Source organism: Leucoraja erinacea, unplaced genomic scaffold, assembly GCF_028641065.1.
Source record: "Leucoraja erinacea ecotype New England unplaced genomic scaffold, Leri_hhj_1 Leri_152S, whole genome shotgun sequence".
NCBI lineage: Eukaryota > Metazoa > Chordata > Chondrichthyes > Rajiformes > Rajidae > Leucoraja > Leucoraja erinaceus.
The window spans coordinates 69,858-91,041 of NW_026575814.1; the positions used below are offsets into that span (position 1 = coordinate 69,858).

Genomic DNA, 21,184 nt, shown 5'->3' on the forward strand with positions numbered 1-21,184 from the left:
TCTTAAATACACTGAAAAGTAAACGACTATATTACAATCCTTGTCAAGGATGCATTCCCTATGCTACAGTGCAGCGCTCCCTCTGTTCCCTATGCTACAGTGCAGCATTCCCTCTGTTCGCTATGCATCAGTGCAGCATTCCCTCTGTTCCCTATGCATCAGTGCAGCACTCCCTCTGTTCCCTATGCATCAGTGCAGCACTCCCTCTGTTCCCTATGCATCAGTGCAGCACTCCCTCCGTTCCCTATGCATCAGTGCAGCACTCCCTCTGTTCCCTATGCTACAGTGCAGCGCTCCCTCTGTTCCCTATGCATCAGTGCAGCGCTCCCTCTGTTCCCTATGCTACAGTGCAGCGCTCCCTCTGTTCCCTATGCATCAGTGCAGCACTCCCTCTGTTCCCTATGCATCAGTGCAGCGTTCCCTCTGTTCCCTATGCATCAGTGCAGCACTCCCTCAGTTCCCTATGCATCAGTGCAGCACTCCCTCTGTTCCCTATGCTACAGTGCAGCACTCCCTCTGTTCCCTATGCATCAGTGCAGTGCTCCCTCTGTTCCCTATGCATCCGTGCAGCGCTCCCTCTGTTCCCTATGCTACAGTGCAGCGCTCCCAGTTCCCTATGCATCAGTGCAGCACTCCCTCAGTTCCCTATGCTACAGTGCAGCACTCCCTCTGTTCCCTATGCTACAGTGCAGCGCTCCCTCTGTTCCCTATGCATCCGTGCAGCGCTCCCTCTGTTCCCTATGCTACAGTGCAGCGCTCCCAGTTCCCTATGCATCAGTGCAGCACTCCCTCTGTTCCCTATGCATCAGTGCAGCACTCCCTCCGTTCCCTATGCAGCAGTGCAGCGCTCCCTCTGTTCCTTATGCTACAGTGCAGCGTTCCCTCTCTCCAATATCTCCAGCTGCGCTCTAATCTCAAGGAAGAATTGTCCCAGAATATGATAGAAATTTAGAAATTAGGTGCAGGAGTAGGCCATTCGGCCCTTCGAGCCTGCACCGCCACTCAATATGATCATGGCTGATCATCCAACTCAGTATCCCTGTACCTGCCTTCTCTCCATACCCTCTGATCCCTTTAGCCACAAGGGCCACATCTAACCTCTTAAATATAGCCAATGAACTGGCCTCGACTACCCTCTGTGGCAGAGAGTTCCAGAGATTCCCCACTCTCTGTGTGAAAAAAGTTCTTCTCATCTCGGTTTTAAAGGATTTCCCCCTTATCCTTAAGCTGTGACCCCTTGTCCTGGACTTCCCCAACATCGGGAGCAATCTTCCTGCATCTAGCCTGTCCAACCCCTTAAGAATTTTGTAAGTTTCTATAAGGTCCCCCCCTCAATCTCCTAAATTCTAGAGAGTATAAACCAAGTCTATCCAGTCTTTCTTCATAAGACAGTCCTGCCATCCCAGGAATCAGTCTGGTGAACCTTCTCTGCGCTCCCTCTATGGCAATAATGTCCTTCCTCAGATTTGGAGACCAAAACTGTACGCAATGTGTTTGTGTTCAGTTTGATGCGGAGCGGATGGCAGTGTTTCCGCAGTGACATTTCTCAGCAGCTGACTTGTGCCTTTCCATTTGTTTAGGATCCAGTGAGATTAACTCTTCCTCATCAGGTGAGTAACATTGTACGGGCTTGTTGGACTAGGGCAGTTGCTAAGTTCAGCTCCCGGCATGGATCACAATAATGGAACAGAGCACATAGAACAGTACAGCACATGAATGTGCCCTTCAACCCACAGTGTCTGTGCCCGAACATGATGCCATGACCATCACTTATCTGCCTGCCCATAATCCATATACCATATAACCATATAACAATTACAGCACGGAAACAGGCCATCTCGGCCCTACAAGTCCATGCCGAACAAATTTTTTTCCCCTTAGTCCCACCTGCCTGCGCTCGTACCATAACCCTCCATTCCCTTCTCATCCATATGCCTATCCAATTTATTTTTAAATGATACCAATGAACCTGCCTCCACCACTTCCACTGGAAGCTCATTCCACACCGCCACCACTCTCTGCGTAAAGAAGTTCCCCCTCATATCACCCCTAAACTTCTGTCCCTTAATTCTGAAGTCATGTCCTCTTGTTTGAATCTTCCCTATTCTCAAAGGGAAAAGCTTGTCCACATCAACTCTGTCTATCCCTCTCATCATTTTAAAGACCTCTATCAGGCCCCCCCTTAACCTTCTGCGCTCCAGAGAATAAAGACCTAACTTATTCAACCTATCTCTGTAACTTAGTTGTTGAAACCAAGGCAACATTCTAGTAAATCTTCTCTGTACTCTCTCTATTTTGTTGACATCATACCTATAATTGAGCGACCAAAATTGTACACCATACTCCAGATTTGGTCTCACCAATGCCTTGTACAATTTTAACATTACATCCCAGCTTCTATAGCGAGGAAGGGTCCTTATGAGGAAGGGTCCCGACGTTGCTGATCTATTTCCCAGGCAACATTCTGGTAAATCTACATATCCATAACCAATATCCCTCCATTCCTATTGTATCCATATACCTATCCAAAAACCTTTGAAATGCCACTTTCCTATCTGCTTTAACCACCTTGGCCGTTCGTTCCAGGCAGTCACCCCCCCTTGTGTGAGGTGGGTTGAGGGGAGGGTGGGGAATGTGGTGGTGGGGAGGGAGAAGGACGTGGGACGGTGTTTAGTTTTGGGATACAGCATGGAAACTGACTCTTCAGCCCACCGGGTCCACACCAGCCATCGTGCACATGTTCGCTAGTTCAGCGTTACCCCACTTTTGCACCCACCCCCTGACACCAGGGTCAATTAACCTACAGGATGTGGGAGGAAACCAGGACATAGAAACATAGAAACATAGAAATTAGGTGCAGGAGTAGGCCATTCGGCCCTTTGAGCCTGCACCGCCATTTAATATGATCATGGCTGATCATCCAACTCAGTATCCCGTACCTGCCTTCTCTCCATACCCTCTGATCCCCTTGGCCACAAGGGCCACATCTAACTCCCTCTTAAATATAGCCAATGAACTGTGGCCTCAACTATCCTCTGTGGCAGAGAGTTCCAGAGATTCACCACTCTCTGTGTGAAAAAAGTTCTCATCTCGGTTTTAAAGAATTCCCCCTTATCCTTAAGCTGTGACCCCTTGTCCTGGACTTCCCCAACATCGGGAACAATCTGCCTGCATCTAGCCTGTCCAACCCCTTAAGAATTTTGTACGTTTCTATAAGATCCCCCCTCTCAATCTCCTAAATTCTAGAGAGTATAAACCAAGTCTATCCAGTCTTTCTTCATAAGACAGTCCTGCCATCCCAGGGATCAGTCTGGTGAACCTTCTCTGCGCTCCCTCTATGCCAATAATGTCCTTCCTCAGATTTGGAGACCAAAACTGTACGCAATGTGTTTGTGTTCAGTTTGATGCGGAGCCGATGGCAGTGCTCTGGTCGCAGGGAGAACGTGCAAACTCCACACACGCAGCACCCGAGGTCAGGATGGAACCTGGGTCTCTGTCACTGTGAGGGAGCAGGTCCACCCACTGCGCCAACTGTGCTGTCTGATCATACATCTTCCCTGGAATTTCCACTCACCTTGTTACTCTCTATCTTAGGTTCCACCAGCAGTCAGTCTTTGCAGAAGGATGTAACAGCAGGAGGAGTTGACAGGAACGAGAAAGAGAAAATGCTTCCCAAGTCCGACTCCCCAATCATGAGGTCTGACTGCCCAGTCTGAAGAAGGGTCTCGACCCCGAAACGTCACCCATTCCTTCTCTCCAGAGATGCTGCCTGCCCCGCTGAGTTACTCCAGCATTTTGTGTCTATCCCCAATCATGGACCCTGTTCGAGTGGACAAGATACAAGATACAAGATACAATTTAATTGTCATTTGGACCCCTTGAGGTCCAAACGAAATGCCGTTTCTGCAGCCATACATTACATTACAACAAATAGACCCAAGACACAACATAATTTACATAAACATCCATCACATCGCTGTGATGGAAGGCCAAAAAAACCTATCTCTCTCCACTGCACTCCCCCCCGCCCCCCCCCCATCTCAGAGTCAAAGTCAATGCCCCCGGTTGGCGATGGCGATTGTCCCGCGGCCATTAAAGCCACGCCGGGTGGTGCGAGGTCGCACACCGGGTCTTGGTGTTAGAGCCCCCGGCGTGCGCTCGCAGAGTCCCGCAGCCATTCCAAGCCGCGCGGGGCGGTGCTGTCAGGCCCCGCTCCAGGAGCTCTTCAACCCCGCAACTCGGGCGGGGGAAGTCGTCGTTGCGAGAGCCCTGAAACGCGGTCTCCCTCCAGGGACCCGCGGGCTCCCGGTGCCGCCGTCCACCAGACCTGCAGTTGAAGCCTCCGAATCTCCGGAGGTCGGGCCGCAGCAGCAGCAGCAGCAGCGCTCCACCACCGCTCCACCCGCTCCGGACTCGGCCAGCTCCGCGACGGTGAGGTGAGTCGTCGGCACCAGAGCCCCCGGTCTCTTCCTGTTGGAGGCCGCTCCTCGTTGCAGCCCCAACGATAACGGAGACAGACAAGAAAAGGTCGGGTCTCCCGTGCAGGGAGAGATTTAAACGTTTCCCCCTCCCTCCCACACACACGTCCCAACAAAAAATAACAAAAACTACATAGAAACATAGACAGAAAATAATAAAAACGCGGACGGGCTGCAGAGGCCGCTGCTGACGAGAGTCGCGCCGCCTACCGGACTGGTGCCCTCTTATTGGAAAGGATGTTTCTTTAGACTCTAGAGATACAGTGTGGAAACAGACCCCTCAGCCCACTGAGTCCGCACCAACCAGCGATCACCCTGAACACTAGCACGATCCTAAGTAAGTAAGTAAGTTCATTGGCCAAGTATTCACATACAAGGAATTTGTCTTGGTGCTCTGCCCACGTAACAACATGACACAGTGACAGTTACGAATGACTCAGAAAACATGAAACATTAATAATAATAAAACATGAATGATAAAACACCATTGATCAAGCATGTGAACCAACAAAATACCTGATTAAAGGGAGGCTACAGATTTTTGGCTGTTGAGTAGAGCAACTACTCGTGGATAAAAATTGTTTTTATGTCTGGCTGTGGCAGCTTTGACAGTCCGGAGTTGCCTTCCAGTGGGAAGTGATTCAAAGAGTTTGTGCTACGCACTAGGGGCAATTTATAATTTCGACTGAAGCCATTTAACCTACAAGTCCGCACATCTTTGGAGAATGGGAGGAATTTGGAGCTCCCTAAGAAAATGCGCACAGTCCCAGTGAGAACGTGCAAACTCCGTACAGAGAGCACTCCGAAATAAAAACGTGGGACCACTCAGCAGGTCAGGCAGCATCCATGGATGTTGTAGATAGATAGCCCCCGAAACATATAGTAGACCAGTGATCACTGCTGCGCTGTGGACTGCAAGCTTTGTGCCAGGCCTGAGGTTTTCACCAGATCATGGGTCATTGGAGCAGAATTAGGCCATTGAGTCCATCGAGTCTGCTCTGCCATACATCTCCATTCTAATGGCATGGCCTTTAATTCTGAGGCTGTGCCCTCTGGTCCTAGAATCTTCTCCACAATCACTCTGTCCAGGCCTTTTGACCTGAGATATCACATTTACGTTTCATATCTCTAAGTTTCCCTCCCTCCTGACTCTCGGTCTCAAGAAGAGTATGGGCAAAAGCATCAGCTATTCCTTTCCCCCAGAGACGCTGCCTGACCAGCTGAGTAACTCCAGCATTAGTGATGAATGTTTTTTCTCAGTTCCCCAACACAGTTAAATACCGATTTGACCACTATCTAATTATTTGGAAATCTTGGTAGTTCGATGCGAGGCAGATGCTGACTCCCACCATCCCTCTCACACACTGGAGCCCAGTTCTACTGATCCTTTAAAACGCTGGGGTCTGCTAAACATAGAAACATAGAAATTAGGTGCAGGAGTAGGCCATTCGGCCCTTCGAGCCTGCACCGCCATTCAATATCATGGCTGATCATCCAACTCAGTATCCCGTACCTGCCTTCTCTCCATACCCCCTGATCCCCTTAGCCACAAGGGCCACATCTAACTCCCTCTTAAATATAGCCAATGAACTGGCCTCAACTACCCTCTGTGGCAGAGAGTTCCAGAGATTCACCACTCTCTGTGTGAAAAAAAGTTCTTCTCATCTCGGTTTTAAAGGATTTCCCCTTTATCCTTAAGCTGTGACCCCTTGTCCTGGACTTCCCTAACATCGGGAACAATCTTCCTGCATCTAGCCTGTCCAACCCCTTAAGAATTTTGTAAGTTTCTATAAGATCCCCTCTCAATCTTCTAAATTCTAGAGAGTATAAACCAAGTCTATCCAGTCTTTGTTACCCACGCTCCTGTTAAACTCACCTGTGTCCTGTTGGCTTTTAAAGATTATCTATTTTTGCTGTGAAATGTATCATACATTGAATAATATCTTCAATACAAATATATTAAATGGATGTCAAAATACTATTTTCTATTGTCCAATGGGTAATAAAAATAAACTATAATACAAATCGATTAAAAGGACATCAGAATATTATTTGCTTCTCATCTTCAGTTTCGAAGAGTGATCTGGTTAGCGTACAGAGAAGATTTACGAGGATGTTGCCAGGACTTGTGTGTCTGGGCTATCGGGTAGAGGTTGAGCAGGCTGGGACTCAATTCCTTGGAGAGCAGGTGGATGAAGGGATATGGGTGTATAAAATCATGAGAGGAATAGATCGGGTAGATGCACCGAGTCTCGTGCCCAGAGTCGGGGAATCGAGGTCCAGAGGATATTGGTTTGAGGTGAACAGAGGAATAGGAATCTGATGGGTAACTTTTCCCACACAAAGGGTGGTGGGAGTATGGAATGAGGTGCCAGAGGAGGTAGTTGATGCAGGGACTATCCCAACATTTAAGAAACAGTTAGACTGGTAACCATATAACCATATAACAATTACAGCACGGAAACAGGCCATCTCGGCCCTACAAGTCCGTGCCGAACAAAATTTTTTTCCCCTTAGTCCCACACCTGCCTGCACTCATACCATAACCCTCCATTCCCTTCTCATCCATATGCCTATCCAATTTATTTTTAAATGATACCAATGAACCTGCCTCCACCACTTCCACTGGAAGCTCATTCCACACCGCTACCACTCTCTGAGTAAAGAAGTTCCCCCTCATATTACCCCTAAACTTCTGTCCCTTAATTCTGAAGTCATGTCCTCTTGTTCGAACCTTCCCTATTCTCAAAGGGAAAAGCTTGTCCACATCAACTCGGTCTATCCCTCTCATCATTTTAAAGACCTCTATCAAGTCCCCCCATGGTACATTGATAGGACATGTTTGGAGGGATATGGACAGGGGCAGATTAACCATTAAGCAGACTAAGCATGTGCTTAGGGCACCAGGGCCAAAGGGGGCACCACAAAGTTGGGAAAAGGGTGAAAAGAAGAAAAAAAAAATGAAGATTTGTAAAAAAAAAAAAAAAAAAAATGTTTGTACTGCTGCAACCTGCATTGTATATCTGGTCAGACAGGTCAACAACTAAAATGGACTGGGTCAGTGTGGAAAGGAGGGGGGCACCAAGATTTGTCAGTGCTTAGGGCAGCAGTGAGCCTTAATCCGCCCCTGGATATGGACCAAACACAGGTAGATGGGACTAGTGTAGCTGGGACATGTTGGGCCGAAGGGCCTGTTTCCACTCTAGGTTAAGACTCTAAAACATGAGGGACTTACAGAGACACAAGGAAGGGCAGATGCTGGAATCTTGAGCAAAAGCACAAAGTGGGTGTGGAACTCAGTGGCATCTACGGGGGTGGGGGGAAATGAACAGGCAATGGTTCAGATTGGGGCCTTCTTTGGTACAGAGTATGGCAAGTTAAACCATATAACAATTACAGCACGGAAACAGGCCATCTCGACCCTTCTAGTCCGTGCCGAACACATAATCTCCCCTAGTCCCATATACCTGTGCTCAGACCATAACCCTCCATTCCTTTCCCGTCCATATAACTATCCAATTTATTTTTAAATGATAAAAACGAACCTGCCTCCACCACCTTCACTGGAAGCTCATTCCACACAGCTACCACTCTCTGAGTAAAGAAGTCCCCCTCATGTTACCCCTAAACTTCAGTCCCTTAATTCTCAAGTCATGTCCCCTTGTTTGAATCTTCCCTACTCTCAGTGGGAAAAGCTTTTCCACGTCAACTCTGTCTATCCCTCTCATCATTTTAAAAAACCTCTATCAAGTCCCCCCTTAACCTTCTGCGCTCCAAAGAATAAAGCCCTAACTTGTTCAACCTTTCTCTGTAACTTAGTTGCTGAAACCCAGGCAACATTCTAGTAAATCTCCTCTGTACTCTCTCTATTTTGTTGACATAAACCTAATGATGTTTCCCCCAGTTGAGATCAGGCAACTGAATCATCCTACCACAACCAGTGAGCAGTGCTGAACTACTATCTACCTTTTTGATGTCTCTCGGACTATGCTGGCTTTACCTTGCACTAAACGTTATACCCTTATCATGTGTCTATACACTGTAAATTGATTGATTGTAATCATATATTGTCTATCTGCTGACGGGTTAGCGCGCAACAAAAAGCTTTTCACTGTACCTTGTTACACGTGACAATAAACTAAACTGAACTGGCTGAGATGAATTATACATGAGGCTCGCAGACATAAAAATATATCGCTATCGAACCTGCAGGAATGCATTGAGATTAAATTCCTTCATGCATTACTGATGGTCCACTGTGGAACATCTGTGATGCCAAGAATATCATTTTGTGAACTAGTCACCCCACAATGACTGCTAGCACAGAGGGAAGATCGATGTGTCTACACCAGGTACACCAGGGAGGTGATGGTCTAATGTGGTAGAGTTACTGCCTTACAGAGCTTGCAGCACCAGAGACTCCGGTTCAATCCCAACTACGGGTGCTGTCTGTGCGGAGTTTGTACGTGCTCCCCGAGACCGCGTGGGTTTTCTCCGAGATCTTCGGTTTCCTCTCACACTCCAAAGACAAACCGTATTGGCGTGTGCGTCGGACAGCGTTAATGTTGGGGGGGTCGCTGCAGACTCGGTGGGCCGAAGGGCCTGTTTCGCACTAGAAGGTAGACAAAAGTGATGGAGAAACTCAGCGGGTGCTGCAGCATCTATGGAGCATTCCGGGCCGAAACCCTTCTTCAGACTGATGTCTACCTTCGATTTTCTACCTTCGATTTTCAAGCATCTGCAGTTCCTTCTTAAACACTGTTTCCACATTATAACATATAACCATATAACCATATAACAATTACAGCACGGAAACAGGCCATCTCGACCCTTCTAGTCCGTGCTGATCACGTATTCTCCTAGTCCCATACATCTGCGTTCAGACCATAACCCTCCATAACTTTCCCGTCCATATAACTCCAAAGAATAATTTATTCTTTATTCTTTGGAGCGCAGAAGGTTAAGGGGGGACTTGATAGAGGTTTTTAAAATGATGAGAGGGATAGACAGAGTTGACGTGGAAAAGCTTTTCCCACTGAGAGTAGGGAAGATTCAAACAAGGGGACATGACTTGAGAATTAAGGGACTGAAGTTTAGGGGTAACATGAGGGGGAACTTCTTTACTCAGAGAGTGGTAGCTGTGTGGAATGAGCTTCCAGTGAAGGTGGTGGAGGCAGGTTCGTTTTTATCATTTAAAAATAAATTGGATAGTTATATGGATGGGAAGGGAATGGAGGGTTATGGTCTGAGCGCAGGTATATGGGACTAGGGGAGATTATGTGTTCGGCACGGACTAGAAGGGTCGAGATGGCCTGTTTCCGTGCTGTAATTGTTATATGGTTAACTATCCAATTTATTTTTAAATGATATAAAACGAACCTGCCTCCACCACCTTCACTGGAAGCTCATTCCACACAGCTACCACTCTCTGAGTAAAGAAGTTCCCCCTCATGTTACCCCTAAACTTCAGTCCCTTCATTCTCAAGTCATGTCGCCTTGTTTGAATCTTCTCTACTCTCAGTGGGAAAAGCTTATCCACGTCAACTCTGTTTACGTCAACTGTGATTACATCTCTAAACTAAACTAAATGAAATGTGGAAACTAAGTCATACTTTTTATGAAAAACCAGTGGTTTCATCTGATATTTTAATCTCCTGTAGAAAGGAAATATTCCATGCTTAACGGCTTTGGTTATTCATTGTGGTTGGGTCTTAACTGGCCTCTGCAATCATTCAATTTCAATTAACCCCTACAAAACAGCAGACAACGGAGGCAGGTACAGGGTAGTGTGGAGGGGAGGGATGAAGTTTAGTTTAGTTTAGAGATACAGCGCAGAATCAGGCCCTATGGCCCACCTAGTCCGCACTGACCAGCGATCTCCGCATATTAACACTATCCTACGCACATCCGGGCCAATTTAAACTTATACTGATTCCTGGGATGTCAGGACTGTCTTATGAAGAAAGACTGGATAGACTTGGTTTATACTCTCTAGAATTTAGGAGATTGAGAGGGGATCTTATAGAAACTTACAAAATACTTAAGGGGTTGGACAGGCTAGATGCAGGAAGATTGCTCCCAATGTTGGGGAAGTCCAGGACAAGGGGTCACAGCTTGAGGATAAGGGGGAAATCCTTTAAAACCAAGATGAGAAGAACTTTTTTCACACAGAGAGTGGTGAATCTCTGGAACTCTCTGCCGCAGAGGGTAGTTGAGGCCAGTTCATTGGCTATATTTAAGAGGGAGTTAGATGTGGCCCTTGTGGCTAAGGGGATCAGGGGGTATGGAGAGAAGGCAGGTACGGGATACTGAGTTGGATGATAAGCCATGATCATATTGAGTGGCGGTGCAGGCTCGAAGGGCCGAATGGCCTACTCCTGCACCTAATTTCTATGTTTCTATACCAAGCCAATTAACCTACAAACTTTGACATTATTTCTTTGCCCGGAGATGTCGGAGAAAATCCACGCGGGTGACGGGAAGAATGTAGAAACTGTGTACAGCCAACACCCGTAGTCGGGATTGAATCTGGGTCTCTGGCGCTGTGAGGTATTAACTCTAACATGACACCACTGTGCTGCCCAATTGTCTGATAACTCCTGGGAAGAAATTGTCGCTGGAGAACGTGGATAGGTGACATTTTGGGTCGGGACCCTTCAGTCTCTGGAGCCACCTTCCACTGGGCAATGGGATGGCAGGTCTGATGAATGTGTGGTGCGTAGTATGGGAAAGGCAGTTGTAGGTTTTTATACTAAAGGGACCACCTCTGGTCACCGGGAGCCCGCGGGTCCCTGGAGGGAGACCGCTTTTCAGGGCTCTCGCAACAGCGACTTCCCCCGCCCGAGTTGCGGGGTTGAAGAGCTCCTGGAGCGGGGCCTACATCACTGCCCCGCGCGGCTTGGAATGGCCGCGGGACTCTGCGAGCGCACGCCGGGAGCTCTAACACCAAGACCCGGTGTGCGACCTCGCACCACCCGGCGTGGCTTTAATGGCCGCGGGACAATCGCCATCGCCAGCCGGGGGCTTTGACTTTGACTCTGACATGGGGGGGGGGGGGAGAGTGCAGTGGAGAGATAAGTTTATTTGGCCTTCCATCACAGCGATGTGATGGATGTTTATGTAAATTATGTTGTGTCTTGGGTCTATGTGTTTGTAATGTATGGCTGCAGAAACGGCATTTCGTTTGGACCTCAAGGGGTTCAAATGACAATTAAATGTATCTTGTATCTTGTATCTCTGGGGCAAGTGTGACTTTCACAAGCTGGACAGCTTGCACCTGGGCAATCTCCAGCCATGCCGACCCTTGCCTCTCCTCCATAGTTTCCCTTTTATTCCCCCCGCTCCCCTTCCCGCTCCATCCCCTTCCACCTGCATCCCTCCCTCCAGCTTACAATTCACCTCTCCTTTCAGAGCATCGCAGTGGCGCATCTGGTAGAGGCCTTGCTTCGTTGTGTCATGGACACAGTTTTGATCCTGATTTTGGGTGCTGTCTGTGCAGAGTTTGCACGTTCTCTGTCTGACCATGTGGGATTTCCCTCCGTGCCTCGGTTTCCTCCCACATTCCAAAGACAGGCGTGTTTGTAGGTAGACAAAAAAGCTGGAGAGACTCAGCGGGTGCGGCAGCATCTATGGAGCGAATGAAATAGGCAACGTTTCGGGCCAAAACGTTTCTTCTGACTGAGTCTGAAGAAGGGCTTTGGCCCGAGACTTTGCCTATTTCCTTCGCTCCATAGATGCTGCCGCACCCGCTGAGTTTCTCCAGCACTTTTGTCTACCTTCGACTTTCCAGCATCTGCAGTTCCTTCTTGAAAAGCGGAGTTTGTAGGTCAATTACCCTGAGTGGGATAGGATAGAACTTGTGTGAACTGGTGATCAGTGGTTGGCGTGAACTTGTTGGACCGAAGGGCAGGTTTCCAAGCTAATCTCGTAAATCTTTTTCTGTCATCTCACAACTTGTCTACTACGTTTCACCTCTAGCCTTTGCCACTTGCTCCACCCATCTCCTCCTCACCTGTATCCACCTATCACTTTTCATGTTTTGTTCCACCCCATCTGTCTTTTCCAGCTTTCTCCCCCCTACTCCTATCAGGCTGAAGAAGGATCCTGACTCGAAACGTTGTCCGCCAATTCCTTCCACAGTTGCTGCCTGAATCACTCAGTTCCTCCAGCACTTTGTGCTTTGCTCGGGATTCCAGCATCTGCAGTTCCTTGTGTCTACAACTGAACTGAAATTGAACCAACATCCTTACCGAAATTTCCCCTGTGCTGCTTGAGGAGGTGTAAGCTATTTTGACCATAACACCATAAGATATAGGAGCAGAATGAGGCCATTCAGCCCATCGAGTATTTTCCGCCATTCTCCTCCATCATGGCTGATCTTTCCCTCTATATTCTACTTCCATCTCCCTGTAACCTTTCATGCCCTGTCTGAATAAGAACCTATCATTTCCGCTTTAAAAATATCCAATAACGGCCGCCTCAGCCATCTATGATAATTAATTCCTCAGATTCTGAGATTTTGAGTATAGAAGTTGGGATGTAATGTTAAAATTGTACAAGGCATTGGTGAGGCCAATTCTGGAGTATGGTGTACAATTTTGGTCGCCTAATTATAGGAAGGATGTCAACAAAATAGAGAGAGTACAGAGGAGATTTACTAGAATGTTGCCTGGGTTTCAGCAACTAAGTTACAGAGAAAGGTTGAACAAGTTAGGGCTTTATTCTTTGGAGCGAAGAAGGTTAAGGGGGGACTTGATAGAGGTTTTTTAAAATGATGAGAGGGATAGACAGAGTTGACGTGGAAAAGCTTTTCCCACTGAGAGTAGGGAAGATTCAAACAAGGGGACATGACATGAGAATTAAGGGACTGAAGTTTAGGGGTAACATGAGGGGGAACTTCTTTACTCAGAGAGTGGTAGCTGTGTGGAATGAGCTTCCAGTGAAGGTGGTGGAGGCAGGTTCGTTTTTATCATTTAAAAATAAATCGGATAGTTATATGGATGGGAAGGGAATGGAGGGTTATGGTCTGAGCGCAGGTATATGGGACTAGGGGAGATTATGTGTTCGGCACGGACTAGAAGGGTCGAGATGGCCCGTTTCCGTGCTGTAATTGTTATATGGTTATATGGTTATATGAGTATGACTGTCCTCTCGTGGAGGATGTCTGTGCGTGACTTTGTTTGACGTGGGGAGACTGGTGCACAGACAGCCAACACACGGACCTTGACAGATCTGGGTCAGGATCCAGTGGCGTGGAGTCCAAGACCCTTTTCTGCCGCAGCCTTCATCCGTCTCCCCAGCCGTTATGACGTTAGCTCCACTAAGGTCAGCCATCGTCCTCCGCCTGTTCCACCGTTGAGGTCTTGGTTGGATTGCTCTTTGTCAGAGACCTCCCCCCCTCGACCTTACCGCCATGGGTGGCCCTACCAGGAGCATAGCTCCAGACGGCATCGCTCTCAGGATCCCAGGACCACACAAGCATCTCCACCACGCCAAGGTGACAATCCACAGAGATATATTCCTAATATACCCTCACCAGCATCTGATAAAGCCTCAGCATTTGCTCCTTAGTTTTATATTATAACCATATAACAATTACAGCACGGAAACAGGCCATCTCGGCCCTACAAGTCCATGCCGAACACATTTTTTTCCCCTTAGTCCCACCTGCCTGCACTCATACCATAACCCTCCATTCCCTTCTCATCCATATGCCTATCCAATTTATTTTTAAATGATACCAATGAACCTGCCTCCACCACTTCCACTGGGAGCTCATTCCACACCGCCACCACTCTCTGCGTAAAGAAGTTCCCCCTCATATTACCCCTAAACTTCTGTCCGTTAATTCTGAAGTCATGTCCTATTGTTTGAATCTTCCCTATTCTCAAAGGGAAAAGCTTGTCCACATTCTAGTCCCCTTGAAATAAATTTGCCTTTCCTACCCTCATCTCAACCTGGAAAATAGTCTAAAGAAGGGTTTTGGCCTGAAACGTTGCCTATTTCCTTCGCTCCACAGATGCTGCTGCACCCGCTGAGTTTCTCCAGCATTTTTGTCTACCTTCGATTTTCCAGCATCTGCAGTTCCTTCTTAAACACCGGAAATTAATCTTTCAGGAACCCTGCACCAGCACTCTCAAGTCCCTTTGCCTCTCTGATTTATTTATTAATAACTTTATTTTTGGTTTTCAAGTTATAAACACAAATTTACGCAGAACATCAACAAACAGTTCAGAACAGTACAAAACATATATACCCCCCTCCCCTTCCTCGTCTCAAAAACTAGAAAGAGAATTTTTTTTTTAAGTCAGAGTCTTGTGTTCAACAGCAACATACACATATGAATAAATGATTATGATTGCGCAGACAATATTTTCAGTTAAAGGAAAAATCTGTAATAAGATCTATAAAAGGGTTCCAGGTCAGAGCAAGGTTTCTGCGGGTGTTGCACCGTTTCTACCTGATCTTTTCCCAAGGGTTAAAAGGAGAGCACCTCCTTTAATTGGGGCTCAACACCTCCCTGTGTGCCTGGGTCCTGGACTTTCTCACCGCCAGGCCCCAGGTAGTCAAGATGGGAGGGAATACATCGAAGTCCCTCACCCTGAGCACAGGATCGCCCCAGGGTTGCGTCCTCAGCCCCCTATTGTACTCCCTGTACACACATGACTGTGTGGCTAGGTTCAGCTCCAATTCAATAATCAAGTTTGCTGATGACACTGTGGTGGTGGGCCTGATCTCAGACAACGATGAGAAGGCCTACCGGGAGGAGGTGGCTGATCTAGCACTCTGGTGCCAGGAGAACAGCCTCCTCTTGAACATCAAAAAAACGAAGGAGCTGATCATGGACTTTAGGAGGGCACATCATCCGAGGACGTACACTCCATTGAGTATAAATGGGGATCCTGTGGATAGGGTGAACTGTTTTAAATATCTGGGAGTCCACATCTCTGAGGATATGACATGGTCATCACACGCCTCAGCACTGGTGAGTAAGGCAAGGCAGCGCCTTTACCACCTCAGGCAATTGAGGAAATTCAGAGTGTCTCCAAGGATCCTCCAGTGCTTCTACGCAGCGGCGGTGGAAAGCATCTTGTCCGGGAACATTACCATCTGGTTTGGGAATTGCTCTGCCAAGGACAAGAAGGCTCTGCAGAGAGTAGTGCGTTCGGCCGAACGCACTATGGGAACTTCACTCACCCTCCTGCAGGAACTATACAACAGGAGGTGCAACTCCAGAGCAAATAAAATCATGAGAGACCTCTTCCACCCCTGCAATGGACTGTTCCAGCCGCTACGGTCAGGCAAACGCCTCCGTTGCCATGCAGTGAGAACGGAGAGGTTGAGAAGGAGTTTCTTCCCAGAGGCAATTCGGACTGTAAACGCCTATCTCACCAGGGACTAACTCTACAGAACGTTTTTCCTTCTATTATTTATTATGTAAAAGAATATGTGTGTTATGATTGTGTTTATAATTTGTTTGGTTGTTTTGTTGTTTGTCTTTTGCACAAAAGTCCGCGAGCATTGCCACTTTCATTTCACTGCACATCTCGTATGTGTATGTGACAAATAAACTTGACTTGACTTGACTTGACTTGACTTGACTTAACCATTGCAAAAATGATCGAGCTTGTTTTGACTTCCAGTTGAAAAGAATACAAGCAATGCTTGTAAATTTGTAAGCTTACAGTTTGGGGGTGATATTCCAAAGATAGCTGTTAAAACAGTTTGGTACAACAGGAAACAAAGAGAGAAGAATGGATTTCTTATACAAATAATATGGTAAGTAAATTTCTTTGAGCTGTATGTTTTTTATACTTTATTAAGAGATAGGACTGATTGAAGACAAATTTCTTGATAAAATTGGAGATAACAATCTGCGTGGTTTGCAAGATTTTTGAAAGCCGACTAACGGCTCGCCGGGGAGATAACAATCTGTGCAAGCGCGGTTATCAAGATTTTTAAAAGCCACTGCCTACCCTGACTAATTACTCTCGGCACGTAACCATATAACCATATAACAATTACAGCACGGAAACAGGCCATCTCGGCCCTACAAGTCCATGCCGAACAGTTTTTTTTTTTCCCCTTAGTCCCACCTGCCTGCACTCATACCATAACCCTCCATTCCCTTCTCATCCATATGCCTATCCAATTTATTTTTAAATGATACCAATGAACCTGCCTCCACCACTTCCACTGGGAGCTCATTCCACACCGCTACCACTCTCTGCGTAAAGAAGTTCCCCCTCATATTACCCCTAAACTTCTGTCCCTTAATTCTGAAGCCATGCCCTCTTGTTTGAATCTTCCCTATTCTCAAAGGGAAAAGCTTGTCCACATCAACTCTGTCTATCCCTCTCATCATTTTAAAGACCTCTATCAGGTCCCCCCTTAACCTTCTGCGCTCCAGAAAATAAAGACCTAACTTATTCAACCTATCTCTGTAACTTAGTTGTTGAAACCCAGGCAACATTCTAGTAAATCTCCTCTGTACTCTCTCTATTTTGTTGACATGTGCATTTTGTTGACACGTGCCTGATCTTGCTGTACTGCAATGCATTTGCCACGTCTTTGGCCACTCTCCCAATTTGTTCCCAAGTCCTTCTGCAGCCTCCCTGCTTCCTCAACACTACCTGCACCTCCAACTACCTTCGTATCATCTGCAAACATGGCCACAAAACCATCAATTTGGAGACACGAGGAACCGCAGATGCCGGTTTACAAAAGAAAAAACATACCAAGTGCTGGAGTAACTCAGCAGCATCAGTGGAGGGAATGGCTCCATGTTCGACAGAGATGCTGCCTCAATGGTGAGTTATTCCAGCACTTTGTCTTTAAACTAAGGTAGACAAAATAGCTGGAGAAACTCAGCGGGTGCAGCAGCATCTATGGAGTGAAGGAAATAGGTGACATTTCGGGCCGAAACCCTTCTTCAGACTGATCAGTCTGAAGAAGGGTTTCGGCCCGAAAGATCGCCTATTTCCTTCGCTCCATAGATGCTGCTGCACCCGCTGAGTTTCTCCAGCATTTTTGTGTACCTTGTCTTTAAACTAATTTGGCAAGGGAATGGGGCACAGAGTGCTGGAGGGGGAGGGGTTAACAGGAAGCACAGTCAGTAATTGCAGGGACACTAATTCAGTCCAGTCAGCAGAGCGAACATGGGTGTGGTGAAGCAAGGGTGTGGGGAATGTAAGGCTAAATCCCAGACATTTTAATGCAAGGTGTCTGGCAGGTAAGGTAGATTAATTTGGGCCTCGATCAACACAAAGGACTAGTCAAGTCAAGTCAAGTCAAGTCAAGTCACGTTTATTTATATAGCACATTTAAAAAACAACTCTCGTTGACCAAAGTGCTTTACATTTGTTATAAGAACAGTATAAACAAGCAAACTACATACATATATAACCATATAACAATTACAGCACGGAAACAGGCCATCTCGACCCTTCTAGTCCGTGCCGAACACATAATCTCCCCTAGTCCCATATACCTGCGCTCAGACCATAACCCTCCATTCCCTTCCCATCCATATAACTATCCAATTTATTTTTAAATGATAAAAACGAACCTGCCTCCACCACCTTCACTGGAAGCTCATTCCACACAGCTACCACTCTCTGAGTAAAGAAGTTCCCCCTCATGTTACCCCTAAACTTCAGTCCCTTAATTCTCATGTCATGTCCCCTTGTTTGAATCTTCCCTACTCTCAGTGGGAAAAGCTTTTCCACGTCAACTCTGTCTATCCCTCTCATCATTTTAAAAACCTCTATCAAGTCCCCCCTTAACCTTCTGCGCTCCAAAGAATAAAAGCCCTAACTTGTTCAACCTTTCTCTGTAACTTAGTTGCTGAAACCCAGGCAACATTCTAGTAAATCTCCTCTGTACTCTCTCTATTTTGTTGACATCCTTCCTATAATTAGGCGACCAAAATTGTACACCATACTCCAGAATTGGCCTCACCAATGCCTTGTACAATTTTAACATTACATCCCAACTTCTATACTCAGAGTATAGAATACTATATACGAATAGCCCTCAGAGGACGTCAGGAAAGGCTTGGGAGTACAGATGAGTTTTAAGTCTAGACTTAAAGGAGTCGATGGAGGGGGCAGTTCAGATGGGAAGGGGGGATGCTGTTCCACAGTCTAGGGGCTGCAATCGCAAAGGCAAGGTCTCCCCTGAGCTTATGCCTAGACCGCGGGATATTCAGCAACCCCAGGTCAGCCGATCTGAGGGACCTGGAGGTGGTGTGGTGGGTGAGAAGACTTTTAATGTAGGTGGGTGCAAGCCCATTGAGGGCTTTGCAGTCAAAGAGGAAGGTCTTGAAATGTATTCTGAACCGCACAGGGAACCAGTAGAGAGGCCAGGGTCGGGGTGATGTGGTCCCTTTTTCGGGTGCCCGTCAGGAGTCTCACTGCGGCGTTTTGGACCAGTTGCAGGCGTGACGGGGAAGATTGGCTGATGCCAGTGTAGAGGGAGTTGCAGTAATCTAGGCGGGAGGAGATAAATGTGCGGATGATCTTTTCCAGGTCATCAAACCGGAGGAATTGTTATATTTTAGCTATTGTCTGAAGCTGAAAGAAGCTAGCTTTTACCACGGCATTGACTTGTTTGTCAAATTTCAATGCTGAGTCAAATATCGCAGCAAGGTTTTTGACGTGAGGTTTGACTATGACGTCGTTGCTATCAAGGAGACATGGCTGGGTGTTGGGCAGGACTGGCAGCTCAACATTCCACACTGTAGACGCTTCAGGCATGTTGAGAGTGCTGGTGGAGGCAGATAATGACATTTAAGAGGCTTTTAGACAACTGCCTGAAAATGCAGTGAAGATGGAGAGATATAACCATATAACCATATAACAATTACAGTACGGAAACAGGCCATCTCGGCCCTTCTAGTCCGTGCCGAACACATAATCTCCCCTAGTCCCATATACCTGCGCTCAGACCATAACCCTCCATTCCCTTCCCATCCATATAACTATCCAATTTATTTTTAATTGATAAAAACGAACCTGCCTCCACCACCTTCACTGGAAGCTCATTCCACACAGCTACCACTCTCTGAGTAAAGAAGTTCCCCCTCATGTTACCCCTAAACTTCAGTCCCTTAATTCTCATGTCATGTCCCCTTGTTTGAATCTTCCCTACTCTCAGTGGGAAAAGCTTTTCCACGTCAACTCTGTCTATCCCTCTCATCATTTTAAAAACCTCTATCAAGTCCCCCCTTAACCTCCTGCGCTCCAAAGAATAAAGCCCTAACTTGTTCAACCTTCAACCTTTCTCTGTAACTACGGACATACGGTCATATGGAGCACTTGCCGCCAGAGGGAGAAGGGACATGATAAAATAAGGAAGTATTTGATGTTTTTGTAGGTTTACAGATGAATAGTCCCCCATACCTTTTAAGGTTTATCACCGGCTGCTTTAGATTTTAGACTTTAGAGATACCACACGGAAACAGGCCCTTCGGCCAACCGAGTCCATGCCGACCAGCGATCGTACTCTAGCACTACTGTACACACTAGGGACAATTTACAATTTTACCGAAGGCAATTAACCTACAAACTTGTGCGTCTTTGGTGTGTGGGAGGAAACCGGAGCACCCGGAGAAAACCCACGCGGTCACAGGGAGAAGGTACAAACTCCATATGGACAGAACCCGTAGTTAGAATCGTATGCGGGTTTCTGCCGGTGCAAAGCATCAACTCTACCACTGAGCCACTTGGCCGACTCTTGCCTCTAATGTCCTGCTATGGGAGGCAAGGGAAGAGACAGTAATTTATAAATCTTTAAGAAACAAACATAGAAACATAGAAATTAGGTGCAGGAGTAGGCCATTCGGCCCTTCGAGCCTGCACCGCCATTCAATATGATCATGGCTGATCATCCAACTCAGTATCCCGTACCTGCCTTCTCTCCATACCCCCTGATCCCCTTAGCCACAAGGGCCACATCTAACTCCCTCTTAAATATAGCCAATGAACTGGCCTCAACTACCCTCTGTGGCAGAGAGTTCCAGAGATTCACCACTCTCTGCGTGAAAAAAGTTCTTCTCATCTCGGTTTTAAAGGATTTCCCCTTTATCCTTAAGCTGTGACCCCTTGTCCTGGACTTCCCTAACATCGGGAACAATCTTCCTGCATCTAGCCTGTCCAACCCCTTAAGAATTTTGTATGTTTCTATAAGATCCCCTCTCAATCTTCTAAATTCTAGAGAGTATAAACCAAGTTTATCCAGTCATTCTTCATAAGACAGTCCTGACATCCCAGGAATCAGTCTGGTGAACCGTCTCTGCACTCCCTCTATGGCAATAATGTCCTTCCTCAGATTTGGAGACCAAAACTGTACGCAATACTCCAGGTGTGGTCTCACCAAGACCCTGTACAACTGCAGTAGAACCTCTCTGCTCCTATACTCAAATCCTTTTGCAATGAAAGCCAACATACCATTTGCTTTCTTTACTGTCTGCTGCACCTGCATGCATACCTTCAATGACTGGTGTACCATGACACCCAGGTCTCGCTGCATCTCCCCCTTTCCCAATCGGCCACCATTTAGATAATAGTCTGCTTTCCTGTTTTTGCCACCAAGGTATTGCAGTCACTGGATTACAATAAAAGAACTACAAAGCACTGGAGTAAATCAGCAGGTCTGGACGCATCTGTCGAAAACACCTTTGTTGGCAAAGGTACCAGAGATTGGAA

The 21,184-nt window shown here is 46.9% G+C and overlaps 1 protein-coding gene across 4 annotated transcripts in view; it reads left to right on the top strand.

Annotated features, from left to right (window-relative positions):
• LOC129715938 (class I histocompatibility antigen, F10 alpha chain-like) overlaps positions 1–20,952 on the top strand; it is a 49,853-nt gene extending 28,901 nt beyond the window's left edge. Inside the window, exons 6-8 of one of the 4 annotated variants that reach the window (XR_008726572.1) lie at positions 1,581–1,610; positions 3,595–5,909; positions 20,302–20,952. Coding sequence is in view for 2 of the 4 variants with exons in the window: in XM_055665831.1 (XP_055521806.1) it covers positions 1,581–1,610; positions 3,595–3,716 (152 nt within the window). In the remaining 2 variants the exon portion in view is untranslated. Of the gene's footprint in view, positions 1–1,580; positions 1,611–3,594; positions 6,929–20,301 lie in introns of those variants that run through there. The other 3 variants (XR_008726571.1, XM_055665831.1, XM_055665832.1) reach the window with 3 other exon arrangements.
• Positions 20,953–21,184: the final 232 nt, after the last annotated feature.